The sequence below is a fragment of the Gadus chalcogrammus genome, chromosome 16 (genome assembly GCF_026213295.1).
Source record: "Gadus chalcogrammus isolate NIFS_2021 chromosome 16, NIFS_Gcha_1.0, whole genome shotgun sequence".
In the NCBI taxonomy this organism is placed as follows: domain Eukaryota; kingdom Metazoa; phylum Chordata; class Actinopteri; order Gadiformes; family Gadidae; genus Gadus; species Gadus chalcogrammus.
Genome location: NC_079427.1, coordinates 5,962,179 through 5,974,792, shown reverse-complemented (window position 1 = coordinate 5,974,792; position 12,614 = coordinate 5,962,179). Strand labels below are relative to the sequence as shown.

At 52.9% G+C, this 12,614-nt stretch overlaps 1 protein-coding gene across 1 annotated transcript in view; it reads right to left on the bottom strand.

Annotated features, from left to right (window-relative positions):
• Nucleotides 1-389: 389 nt before the first annotated feature.
• nectin1b (nectin cell adhesion molecule 1b) overlaps nucleotides 390-12,614 on the bottom strand; it is a 100,371-nt gene continuing 88,146 nt past the window's right edge. Inside the window, exon 6 of the mRNA XM_056610624.1 lies at nucleotides 390-967. Coding sequence (XP_056466599.1) covers nucleotides 462-967 — 506 coding nt within the window. The 3' untranslated portion in view covers nucleotides 390-461. The remainder of the gene's footprint in view (nucleotides 968-12,614) is intronic.

Below are 12,614 nucleotides of genomic sequence, written 5' to 3'. Positions count from 1 at the left end.
TTGTCTTTGTATTCTTTGCTCTCATTCACAGAAAAATTCAGGACACCGAGATGCTGCGTGGTCGAGGCGATGGTGCACTTTGAAGATTGACACGTTGCTATTATTTTGTTTGACCTTTTTTTTTTTTCATGGACATTAGGTGAGATGCGCCGGGGGGGGGGGGGGTATATGATGCTGCTGGGAGAGGTTAAGGAGTTTGGGGGGGGGGGGGGGGAGGCTTTCAGAGCCAATGAGTGACTGGGCACATTTACAGAGGGAGGAGGACAGGGGGATGGGGGAGGGGGGGGGAGAAAGTGGAGGTGTGACGGTGCAAGGGTGAGGGTGGAGGGGGGTGTGGGTGGAGAGGGTTGCAGGTGAGGACAGCCGGAGGCAGGAGGACTGGTCTGAAGGGTTGGTCTGGCGCACGCTGCCGCCCCCCTCCCCCCCACCCCGTCCACGCCACCCCGTCCGACGCCGGCCAACTACACGTACCACTCCTTCTTAGAAATGACGGAGCCGTCGGTCTGGGAGATCATGTCGTCGGCGATCTCCGCCTCGGCGTCGTACTGGAAGGCCAGCGTCCGCTCGTCGTAGTCCCGGCTCTCGCCCTCGTCCACCGTGAAGTAGGGCCTCTTCAGGTCCTCCGTCTCGCCGTCAAAGTCGCGCTCGCGCCCCTCGAAGCCCCCCTGGCCGATGACCTGCGCCGGCTTCTTCTCGTCGTCCGAGTCCTCGGGGTACTGCAGGTTCTTGGGCAGGGGCGGGTGCGCGGGCACGCCGCCGGCCTTGCTGTAGCCGTTGCCGAACACGTGCTTCTTGGTGTTGTAGTCGCCCTTGAAGGTGCGCTGGCGGCGGCGCAGGTACACGAAGAGCAGGACGGCGAGCAGGACCAGCAGGGCCACGCCCCCCGCCACGCACCCGATCACCAGGCCGGTTTTGTGCGGCTCGGCTACGATATCGGTGCTCCGAGGGGTCGGGAAGCTAGGGAGTTCTGGGTGGGAAAAGACAAATGGAAGGGAGTGTGTCAGTGCTCTGGTGGGAGGGAGGTGCAGTGAGTAGGTACAAGGGCAAGGGGAAGGAGGTGCAGTGAGTCGGTACAAGGAGAAGGAGGTGCAGTGAGCAGGGACAAGGAGAAGGATGTGCGGTGAGCGAGCACGAGGAGGAGGAGGAGGAGGAGGTGCAGTGGGCAGGCACAGGGAGGAGGAGGCGAAGGTGCGTGCGCGGGTACGAGGAGGAGGAGGAGGAGGGGCAGTGTGTGGGTGCGCTGGTTTGAAGAAGGAGGCGTTGTGTGCGGGTGGATGAGGTGCAGTGTGTCGGTGCGCTGGTTGAAGGAAGGCGCAGGTAGAGGAGGAGGAGGTGGGTAGCTGGGCGTGTCCCCCCCCGCGTCTCCCTCCAACTGCACACACCGCGGTTGGGAGGAGGCGCAGTGAGCAGGTAGCGGAGGAGGCGCAGTGTGCAGTTGTAGGAGGAGGCGCTGTGATTAGTGTGAAAGATGGATTTGGGAACAGGGGGTTGGGGGGAAGGAGACGCAACAGGAAGGAAGAAGGAGACACCCTCCCACCCCAGCCACCGAGGCACAGCCCTGCAGCCCCCCCCCCCCCCCCCCCCCCCGCCCCACACGGCGACGCCCAGCGACCCAAGCGGCCCACCCTCTCCTGACCAATAGCAGACCCCGGCCGGTTCCCGAGAGAGGCACGGTACAAGATGGACGACATGCGCGCTCGGAAGATGAAAGAGAATGGAACACAGAGGAGGTAGGTCTCGGTCTGGGAACAGCACGTCACAAAGGGGGATGTCGCGTTTGATTAAAGAGAAGTTAGGCTTTACATCATGCAGCCTAACCCTCCATTTGAAGGCCAAAAAGGAAAATAAACCGGCGTTATGCCGTGGGTGGGTGGTTAAAAGTGGCCCTCATTCCAGTCTGGTGGTTACGAGATAGTTTCCACACAGTTTCTCTCTAGACATCCATGTATTAAAAACAGTTTGTTATGAGATGATACGGAGCATAGCATCGTAGCGTAGCATCTCTTGAAACCCAATAATGCCCCTACTGTATTTGATTTAGCGGAGATTATTATAAAAAACAGAAAACTTTTTTTTGCCAGCGATGATTAGCAGCAGCCAAGCAGATTAAAAGAGCATGCCATGATGGGAAACACATTGCAGATACATTATGAAGGATGTTTGGCCAGCCAGCCAGAGCAAAGAACAGAAAAAACGGAGATGGTTGAGAGAAGAGCAAAGTATCAAACAAGTCAAATATGATTTTTTCCAGTGGAGTGGACCAGGCCGGGACAAAGACTAACGACGTCGCCATCAAAGACAAACGCTATGAACCTTGCCAGCCTCCGCAGCTCAGAGACAGAGGGGCTGGCATCTCTGCCTTCGCAAATCCTCCTCCAGCGAAACACAGAACAATATATTGTCCCGCTTCCCGTTAACGCCGCCACATCTGGGGCCGGGCCTTCAGCATTCACCTCGCGGCGCTGCAGAGCTGCCAGAGCCCCTCGCCAGCAATAAACAAGGGCTCGCCACTGGGAAACGCAACTGCTCTTACATTATGATGAGGCTTAGAGAAATGTGTCGCCTTTAATAGCAAGCTTAACTCTGAGGCTTTGAATACACAGGGGCTGCGGCAAACCCTAAACACCGGGAGTGTTATTATCTGAGAGGCAGATGAAAGCACGGCAGAGATAGGCCCGGGCGAAAGCCTGCAGAGAAGAGAGACGTGCTGCATCCCCTTCCAAGGCAAAAACACTGCCAAGTGTTTACCAAGAGGAGAGGGAAGAGACAAACGCCGTGGGAGGAGAGGGACGGAATAACGGAAGAGGGGGAGAGAGAGAGAGAGAGAGAGAGAGAGAGAGACAGAGAGAGAGAGAGAGAGAGAGCGAGAGAGAGACAGAGAGACAGGGAGACAGAGAGAGAGACTGTGCTACTTTTGCAGGAGACACAGACAAACGCTTCACAATCTGCGTATGAAGGCAGCCCACAGCTAGGGGCGTTGACACAATGACCATATCCTACCTCTACGTAGGGCGTTTTATGTATTTGTTTCAAATCCCATTCATATTAATCTGTAAACCGAAGTTCCGGGGCACCGCTTTTTCAAATCTCTTCCAAAACAAACAACATTTCTTTGATAAAAAGCCTTTGCTACTTTAATATCTCCTATAGCCACATATAACAGTATTCCTTCAACTTTCACCACTAGGTTGGGCCGAGTTTAATTAAAATAGATTCAAACATCTCTGGAGATATTTGCTGTGTACAATCGAACAAAGGAAAGACAGGAAAGATTACAAAGCGTAAAAATATTGACAGATAATAGTCGATTCATCTCCTAAGTTCCAAGTAGAACAAACACGATTATGAAGTGACGATACAAATGAACGCTATAAACGGGGGATCGGCTAATAAAACGACGTACAGCTCCTGTGGGAAATCTGTGGTTGCTCCAGAGCGGATGAAACTACAGCGACATTAACCAATATGTTACATAGAACAGAGGAACCAATCCGCCTCCCCAGGGACATCTCAAGATTATGTTCTACATTATTCAAGGTTGTTCAGGAGATCTTTATCGGCATACCATCAAAATAACACAACAAAGGCTGAATCCGAAAAAAACATGGTGCCAATGCGAAGGTCTTCGATTTACAGGCATCCATTTAGAGTTTTATGATTGTTTTTTATGTTTTTGTTATAAAAGGTTATTCTTATTTCTATTGGCTTGTCTGCACCGTTTTATTACGTGTTTTCAGTGTTGAGGAGGCATGGCATACAAAATGATTTTATTGCTATTACTGACTGTTTCTCGTTTAATTAATGTCACAATAACCTTGAAAACTAACACTTGAAACTGACAGAGGAAAAAGCCACACGATTTCACGTGGATGCATGTAGGCCCTAAGTAATAAACATGAATCGTCAGCAGAGAAAAACATGGAGGGATCCCTTTCCATCTTAAATATAGCCCACAGCTAATATGAACGTATCAATATCACCACTAAAACATCTGGATGTCTGAATCACAGCTCAACTCTCACAATGGTCCGTCCAGTTTTTGTTCTTTTAAAATACAAAATCTTGCCAGACATCACAAGAAGAGGCAAACATACTCTGTCTGTGTTGTTAGAACATGAAAAGGCCAAATATATATTATTTAATAACAAAAACCAACCCAGCGATAAGAGTTTTGACTCGATCTGACATCAATTACATCCCAACAAAAGTGTGGCAGTTTAATTAACACCAAATTTCAAAAGTCTAACAAGCAATTATGATATCGCCGTCGTTCAACACAAAAGGAAGTCACATTTCCCACATGAGCGGTGGGGGGGGGGAACGATTTTCAAATCATTGCGTTTAATTGTTGACTCGTTTCATTACATGCAATTAGCGGCATTCTTCAGCTGATGAATGTTTTAGACGCTGCCGATCCAGGCAGAGGAAGCCAATTGTTCCCTCGCCTGGAGGGGGGCGAGGAGACTACAGGAACGGCAGAAAGCCTTCTTCCTCTCTCGCTTGTGATGATCACACTAGCGCTACAGCGCGCCACATACAGCACTGCCACCCAAATATTGTCCTCCACCATTCTCCCCCCCCAAACCCTCGCGGTCTCAGGGGAGAGAGAGAGAGAGAGAGAGCGAGAGCGAGAGCGAGAGCGAGAGAGAGAGAGAGAGAGAGAGAGAGAGAGAGAGAGAGAGAGAGAGAGAGAGAGAGAGAGAGAGAGAGAGAAGAGAGAGAGAGAGAGAGAGAGAGCGAGAGCGAGAGCGAGAGCGAGAGAGAGAGAGAGCGAGAGCGAGAGCGAGAGAGAGACAGAGAGGAGAGAGAGAAACAGAGAAACAGCGAGAAAGAAAGAGAGAGCCGGGCAGCGTCTCAAATATCAGCTCAGGTTTTAATCTGTGCACCTAATGGGATTATTCAGACACAGGCCTTCATTACACACATGAATGCCGGAGAGCAGCGACGGGTCACCCCTGCCTGAGAATACGTCCTCTCCCCTTCCGACGCCTCGCCAAGGCCGGGGAGATGGGGAGCCATGGGGGGGGGGGGGGGAGGGCGAGAGGGAGGGAGGGGGGAGCCGGCTCCTGTAATCCTCCCCTCTGCCCTCCAGTGTGTCTCTCTCTGCCGAGGGTTGCCTGCACCCTCATCATCCACTCCTCTTAATCCTAATTGGCCAGCTCCTCTCTCCCCCCCTCTCATTTCAAAGGACTCCAGATCCCTATATTCCCCATGCGCGGATTTAGGGCCCGTAAAAAAAAGGAAGGCTACAAAAACAGAGGTTAAAAAGGTGAGGAAGAGGCGAAGGAATGATAAAAAATTAAAAGTAGTACTTCTATAGAAGACACGGCCAGTGTTCAGAGGAGCCACTTTAGACTACTACTTACTTCTCTTTATTGCCGATCCGGTTACGACGCCACTCGGCACATGTATACGAGGAATGTGCCAGTAAACTAGCAGTTATTAGTGGCGAGAAGATGGCAAAAACAGAGGCGGCGAGACCGCTATCTGTGCTGGGAGGCCAACCGGTGTCTTGTATTTTAAAGAGGCCCTCTTTGTTTATGCCACGCAAAAACCGGGAGAGGAATTGAAGGTTGCTCTGCCCAAAAGCCGATAAACTGCAGCAAATATGCCCGTTTGTGTGAAGCTGGGAGGTATTTATGTTCCGTTGCCCAGAAATGTGCGGCATGGGAGGTGGTGGAGGAGGTGGAGCTGGTCGATGCGTGCGGATGTTCTCCGGTGGGACGGAGGGGCCTCTTGTTGTCGAAGCACAAACTTCAGAGAACCTCGGGGGTGAAAGCCAAAATCAGCCATTCTCCGGATACCTCCTCCACAGCTTCAGACACACACACACACACACACACACACACACACACACACACACACACACACACACACACACACACACACACACACACACACACACACACACACACACACACACACACACAGAGGTAGCTGTCGTATTTGTAGATTCAAAACATGAACTGGTGCTGGGAGTACCACGGAATGGTTGAGTAACAAACCACAGTTCTGGGTCCGTTGGTGGGCCCCCTTTGCTCTTTCAAATGCTCTTGCAAATAACAATCAATGATTTTTCGCACTTATTCACCAATCTGCCATCTTTGTTCAGTCTTCACACTCGGTTCAACAACCCAGCTCACTTTAAGAACCAAGAAAACCCCCAGGTGAATAGCTGTGTGAAACTGTGTGAGGTCGAGAAGGCAGTGTTAAATGATAATCTCATTATGTAAAGAACGCTAATAATAAAATATCGAGCGAGGGGGCTGCGCTGCGTGGGCCAGTGTTATAGCGGTAGGGCTGGGGGGAGAGGTGTGGGCGTAGCAATAGCACGGCGCTAGTGCTAGCACTAGGGCTAGCACCTGCCAAGAGATAGATAAAAAAAAGACTTCAAAGCAAACTCAAAGCGCAGTCGCTGGGATTCTGTTCCAGGCAAACAAAAGACGGCTTCGGCTCTCGGGGGCCCTCTGGAAACACGCAGATAGCGCGGGGGGTAACCTTGGCTATCAACGGCTAAAATATACACTATTGAGATTAATAGGGTGGCATGAGAGCTGTGAAAGGCCCATAATTCACCCCCAGGGGCCTCTGATAGATTTACACAGGTAATGCGGAACGCGAGGTACAAGCGCCTGTTTTTTCGGGAACGTTCACAGCTGACTTGATCTGACTTGTGAAAAAACGACAAGTTGAACGCCGTCTGTGAAATGATCAAGTGTCAACAGTTTATAATCCTTGACTTTATATAATCCTATTACAGCATGTTAAAGTCAATGTTTCGTTTCCCCCCCGTGACCCAGAGGTTGGCCCTTTCATGTTTTATCTTCAATCGAACGTAATTATATTTCTACTATTACCATAGTTTCTGTGTAGCACTGCACCTGAAACCGGGAGTGAAGCTGAAACCAGACACGTTCGATGTGTCTGTCACTCTTGCCTCAGACATATTCAAACTGATGTTTTTTTTTTTTTTTTACGCGAGTTTCGCTGCAACCACCACCCACCGCAAGACGTCGCGAATCACGTCTCATCGGATCAAGGGGCGGCCTGAGAGGAGACAGAGACACTGTTTCGCAACCCTGACCTGGAGCTACCGCACCTTGGTGCGCCTCGCTCCTGTCGGAACACGCAAGAGGTACAAACATTCCCTGAGTCTCACTGCAATTACTCGGACAAAGTGTCGTAACATTGGTGCGTGTGTGCGACCGTGTGTGTGTGTGTGTGTGCGTGTGTGTGAGTGTCGGGAGGGGGGAGGTTAAAGGAGGGATTTCAAAGAACGGTACAGGGAGTTGTGTTTTAACACGACCCAATGGAGAAGAACAAGAGGGCGGGCGGGCGGTAATGAAAAGGTAGTGGGGGAGAGAGAGGGAAAGAGAGAGGGAGAGAGAGAGAGAGAGAGAGAGAGAGAGAGAGAGAGAGAGAGAGAGATATAAGAGAGGAAATAGGAACAGGAGGAGCAGCCCTCTTTTGGATGACAAGGTGAAACCTCTTTCTGAGCAAATGGGGAAATTAAAAGAATAAGAAAGAAGGTTTGGGAGTGGCACCCACATAGAGCAGGTATATGGGGGGGAGAGAGAGAGAGAGAGAGAGAGAGAGAGAGAGAGAGAGAGAGAGAGAGAGACGGAGAGAGAGAGAGAGAGAGAGAGAGAGAGAGAGAGAGAGAGAGAGAGAGAGAGAGAGAGAGAGAGACGGAGAGAGAGAGAGAGAGAGAGAGAGAGAGAGAGAGAGACCGAGCGAGATGAAGGCGAGCAATAGGCAAAGCCACATTAAGTCAGTGATTCAAAAGATCCTCATTACTGCGGCTGTGTGGAATTGCCGGTGGTTGTGAAGACGTGAGGATGCACCGCTGCCACGAAGAATACAAGCTAGGGGGGAATTAAACACGCATGTCCGCACGCCATGAAGCAGTCCTCTCCCCCTCGCCATCACCCCCCCCCCCCCCCCCCCCCCCGCATTCAACGTTTATTCCCGTACACCGTGAACAAAAACAGCCAGGCGATGATATTTTTCCAGCGCTATTCGCTGTGCTATCACCACCTGAACAGACGCATAAGCCCTTCGTTTGTGTGAAGGTAAATGCCGCTGATGTGACGGAAACCATCGGCGCATTGGGTTTGAGAAACTGTGTCGCCCCCCCCCCCCCCCAACCCCCCCACCCCCCCCCCCGCACTTTGACAGGGCGAGAGGAGATAACACCCGCCTTCATGACATCATCGCTTCATGACAGCCAGGCGGTCGTGCCGAGACCTGAGCGCCTATCTCTCTCTCTCTCTCCTACTCCCCTTCAGGAGCCCCCGCTGCTGCTGATATTCTAATCCCACGCCGGGTAACATCCCCGGGTAGACTCGGCGCCACGCGGGGGCCGCGGCGTGACGGAGGCGGACCGCTGGTCGACGGGCGGCTCCAGATTGCATGCGTGCCCGCGGAAAGAGGGGTAGCCACGGCGGTGTAGATTGCACCCTGGGTAATCTTCCTACAGTGTATGTTTTATAAGAGAGGATTTACGGCCCCTGTGACTACACAGAAGGTCGTAAACAAACCTCTCCTTCGCTCTCTCCTTTATCTCTCTCTCTCTCTCTCTCTCTCTCTCTCTCTCTCTCTCTCTCTCTCTCTCTCTCTCTCTCTCTCTCTCTCTCTCTCTCTCTCTCTCTCTCTCTCTCTCTCTCTCTCTCTCTCTCTCTCTCTCCTGCTCTTTATCCCTCCCTTCTTTCTCTCTCTCCCTCCTCGGCCGTTTTCTCCCTCTTCTTCTCTTTCTCCCATTTTCATCCTCTCTTCTTCCTCTTTCTATTTCTTCTCTTCCTCCCTCTCTTTCGCTCACCCTCTCCCTCTCTCTCTTCTCTATCTCTCCACTGTCTCTTTCTCTCTCCCTTATTTATTTCTCTCTCTTTCGAACTGCCTCTCTCTCTTTTCTCTCCCTCCCTCTCTTTCTCTCTCCCTCTCTTTTTCTCCCTCCCTCCCTCCTTCCCTCTCCCTCTGGAAGCCAGAGCCCTCCACGCTGTGTGCGCCTGCTCTGCACCCTCCACACCTCCACCGTCACGCGGTCTCTCTCTCTCTCTCTCTCTCTCTCTCTCTCTCTCTCTCTCTCTCTCTCTCTCTCTCTCTCTCTCTCTCTCTCTCTCTCTCTCTCTCTCTCTCTCTCTCTCTCTCTCTCTCTCTCTCTCTCTCTCTCTCTCTCTCTCTCTCCAGCCCCCTTCCCTCCCTTAGTAATCTCATTTCTGTATCCTGCTTGTTATTGTGGAACATGAGTAATGAACGGATGTGTACTGAGCCGCGACAGCAGCGGCCACAGCCAGTGGTCCGGCCCTGGGACAGCGGCTGACCTACTTTAGACGTCCCCTCCGAGCATCGTCACAGACCTGACACCATGGGAGCGGAGGGCGGGGAGGAAGAGGAGGAGGAGGAGGAGGAGGAGGATGACGAGGAGGGGAAGAAGGGGGGGAAAATGATAGCGGAGGGGAGGAGAAGGGGAGAGGAGCAGGCTGCCAACGTAGAGAGAGGAGGAAGAGGAGGAGGAGGAGGAAGAGGAAGAGAGGAGGGGGAAGAGGGGGCAGGGAGGTGGAAGAGGAGGAGGGAGAGGAGGCAGGGAGGAAGATGAGGACGACTCGGAAGGGGGAGGAGGAGCAGGAGAGGAGGGGACGAGGAGGAAGGAAGGAGCGGAAAGACGAGGAGCAGGAGGATGGGGAGAGGAAGAGTGGGGTGGGGGAGGCACAGTTGCTGAGCAAGGCCGAAGGGCAAACCCTCCCTCCCCCTCCCTCCCCTCCCTCCCCTCCCCTCCGTCAACTGTCTGAATCTCCATCCCTTCCCCGCTCGGCTGACTATCCTCCAGAGATCCGAAACAGCCAGCACGGCAGAAACAAACGTTGAGATAAATCACATCGGTTGCGGCGCCGTGCAGAACCGCCGCTTCCTCCTCCTGCTTCTTCCCCCCCCCGACAATACCACCGTCACCGTCGCCACACCTCGCTCCTCCTCGCTCCTCCTCGCCTCCCTGAACTGAACCACATCGTCAGGCTGAGCCAGACATCCTCTCTGGCCTCCATTTTTATTTCAACACCGAGCGCCCGCCGCTGCTGTAGCCAGCTCGTCTTCCCCTTCAAAGGAAGGAAATCCGTTCCCTTAATACCATGGCTCGGGCGCGCGACCGCCCAGGCTCTGTATGCGCGGCCCACGGTGCACTAGCTAACGGAGCCCATGCTAATGCCTCATTTGGCTAATGAGCTGTGAGGCTGGCAGGAACCGAACCCCCCCTCCCCCCCCTGCAGAGAGCAACAGGGGAGACAGAGCCGTGCTCCGTGAGCAGGCATGTCCTGATGTTCCCGGGACTTAGCCATACCTGGGTGGGTTCGAGAGGGACAGGGAGGAGGGAGGCAAACGAGGACTCACAGCAGGAAGGGGAGGGGCACGCAGGTGACACGCTGAAGACCCCCCGCGTGCTGGCGTTGCCGAATACGCTCCTCAATCGGCCCCGAGAGCGCGTCCTGTCTGGTGTCTGCGGGCGTCGCCGCGTGACGATATACGACGCGTGCCGCAACAGGTGTGCGTGGCCTCCATGAATAATACACGGCGTCAGCCGTGGCGCAAGCAGATGGCGCGCGGCCTTCGCCGTGTCGGGCGCGGAGACAAACACACGCCTCAGAATAGCTGACATCATAATGCTCCCCGTCTCCCGGGTGGGGGGGGGGGGGGGGGGGGGGGGGGGGGCGGGAAGGGAGACGCAGAAAAACGGCCGTGCGAGTTGTCTCGGCGGCGAGCCAGGTGTTGTGTGTTTGTGATCGCGGTACACGATTCGTCAGAAGGGATGCTGGCTGCGCGTGCGGAGTGATTGCTTTCGCTTTCTTTTTTAATACCGGGGGTTGATTGACGTGCAGATATATAAAAACCAGCAGAGCCGGTGGTGGCACGAAAGGCAACCCTGGGCCCCCTGACACTTTGAGTCCCCTAGCATCAGGGTGAACCGCGGAGAGACGTGCTGTTGACTACCACACTTTAATCTAGCAGCGTACACTCTGCTTCTTATCTGCCACCGCCACAGAAGGACATGCCGTCACCGCAACACTGTTGGGAGGGGGGGGGGGGGGGGGGGGGTGAAGGTACAGCGGCCTCCTCCTCACCCACTGCCGCGTGGGACTATTATGGGATGCCTGCGGGGCACCTGCCATTCATTACAACGCTTCAATCCCGAAAGTCAGCCAGCCAAGCATTCCCATCCGTCACGGGGCCCGACATTAGATATTCATATTTCCGTCAGGCTACACGGCCTATTCATCTCATTTTGGAACTTTACGTAGGATTTGTATTTTTCGTCCCCTCTGTCCATCTCTCTCTCTCATTCCCGCTCAACTTAATTTACCCACAGCAGGGTCTAGCTGTTGGTTGTGCAGGCGAGTGTGAACGGATGTCGGGCTCCTTTTTGCCGGCGCTTGAAGTACGATCCATCTCTGCACTTTATTGCTAAATTGAGGAGCGCAAAGTCACTCCATCTAGTTTAACCCTGCCGATGCGTGCCTACAGCGAGACCAGACTACACTTCAGGCGATGCGGGGCAACAAACCTGACAGGAGGGAGCGTATGACAGGCCGCCAGACCTTAGACATAGCTATTGGCCCTTAGTAAGTACAGCGGGCAGTACATTAACTGCCACTCAGACGGACGTATAGAACTGGCGCGACAGCGATCAGGCTTTTGCTATGTTTTCAGGGGAAAATAGGCCATGTTGTGACCACGTTGCATTGCATCATCGCTGTTGCTTTGTGATGGCTCCTCCAAAGCAAAAGGCCAGTGGAGTTTGTTGAATGTCAAGTTATGGTCTCCGACGCCGCCGTTACACAGCGGGGGCTGTCTCAAGCTCCATCTAAGTTTAGTGCGGCTGTACACCCCCACGGTCCATCTCAGACATCCCATGATACACTGAGGCAAGCTCAGTGTAATCCTTCAAACAAAGTTCAATGGCTATGATATTTGGGGATTCGTGCTTTGTCATTTAACAGCGGACCCGCGCCCCGTCTCGCTAAAGGTTAAAGCAGCAGCCTGGGACATATTAGCATCTAATCAACGCAACGCTGAAACGGCGTAAACAAATTAGATCGCAACTAAATGCTTCCGCCCGTCGTGCTAGCCGTGTTCCCATCGCCGCCCCACATTGCTATGCTACAGCCAAGGCCGAGCCAATCAAAGCCACACATCTCTTTTCCCAAGGGGGATAATAACATAATTGGAAAGCCATCTTGACAGAATCATCATTCATCAGGTCCGCTTAAGTGGATATTTAAGATGGAAGCCAACTCGTTCTTTTAAGAACAAAACACAGTGTGGTGGGGGTGGGCTGACTGTCATTATAAAAATGAGCTGATAGAGTTCCCTTAAGTTTCAAATGATCCCCGGGGTTAACCACATTGCTCAACCCTTTACTGTGGTTTAGGACCTGCTCGATTTCCCCATCTTCAGGGTGAGCGAATGTTCCAACGGCGCAACGATTGCTTGCATTAGATCAACAGAGACTGAATCGTCCCGGAATAAATCCAGCTTTCAACACAGAGCATTTAGGGTGTCTCTGTTCATTATTTTTTTTTTCATGACCTCTGATGGCCCTCGGTAATTAGTCGATTAATCTTCTC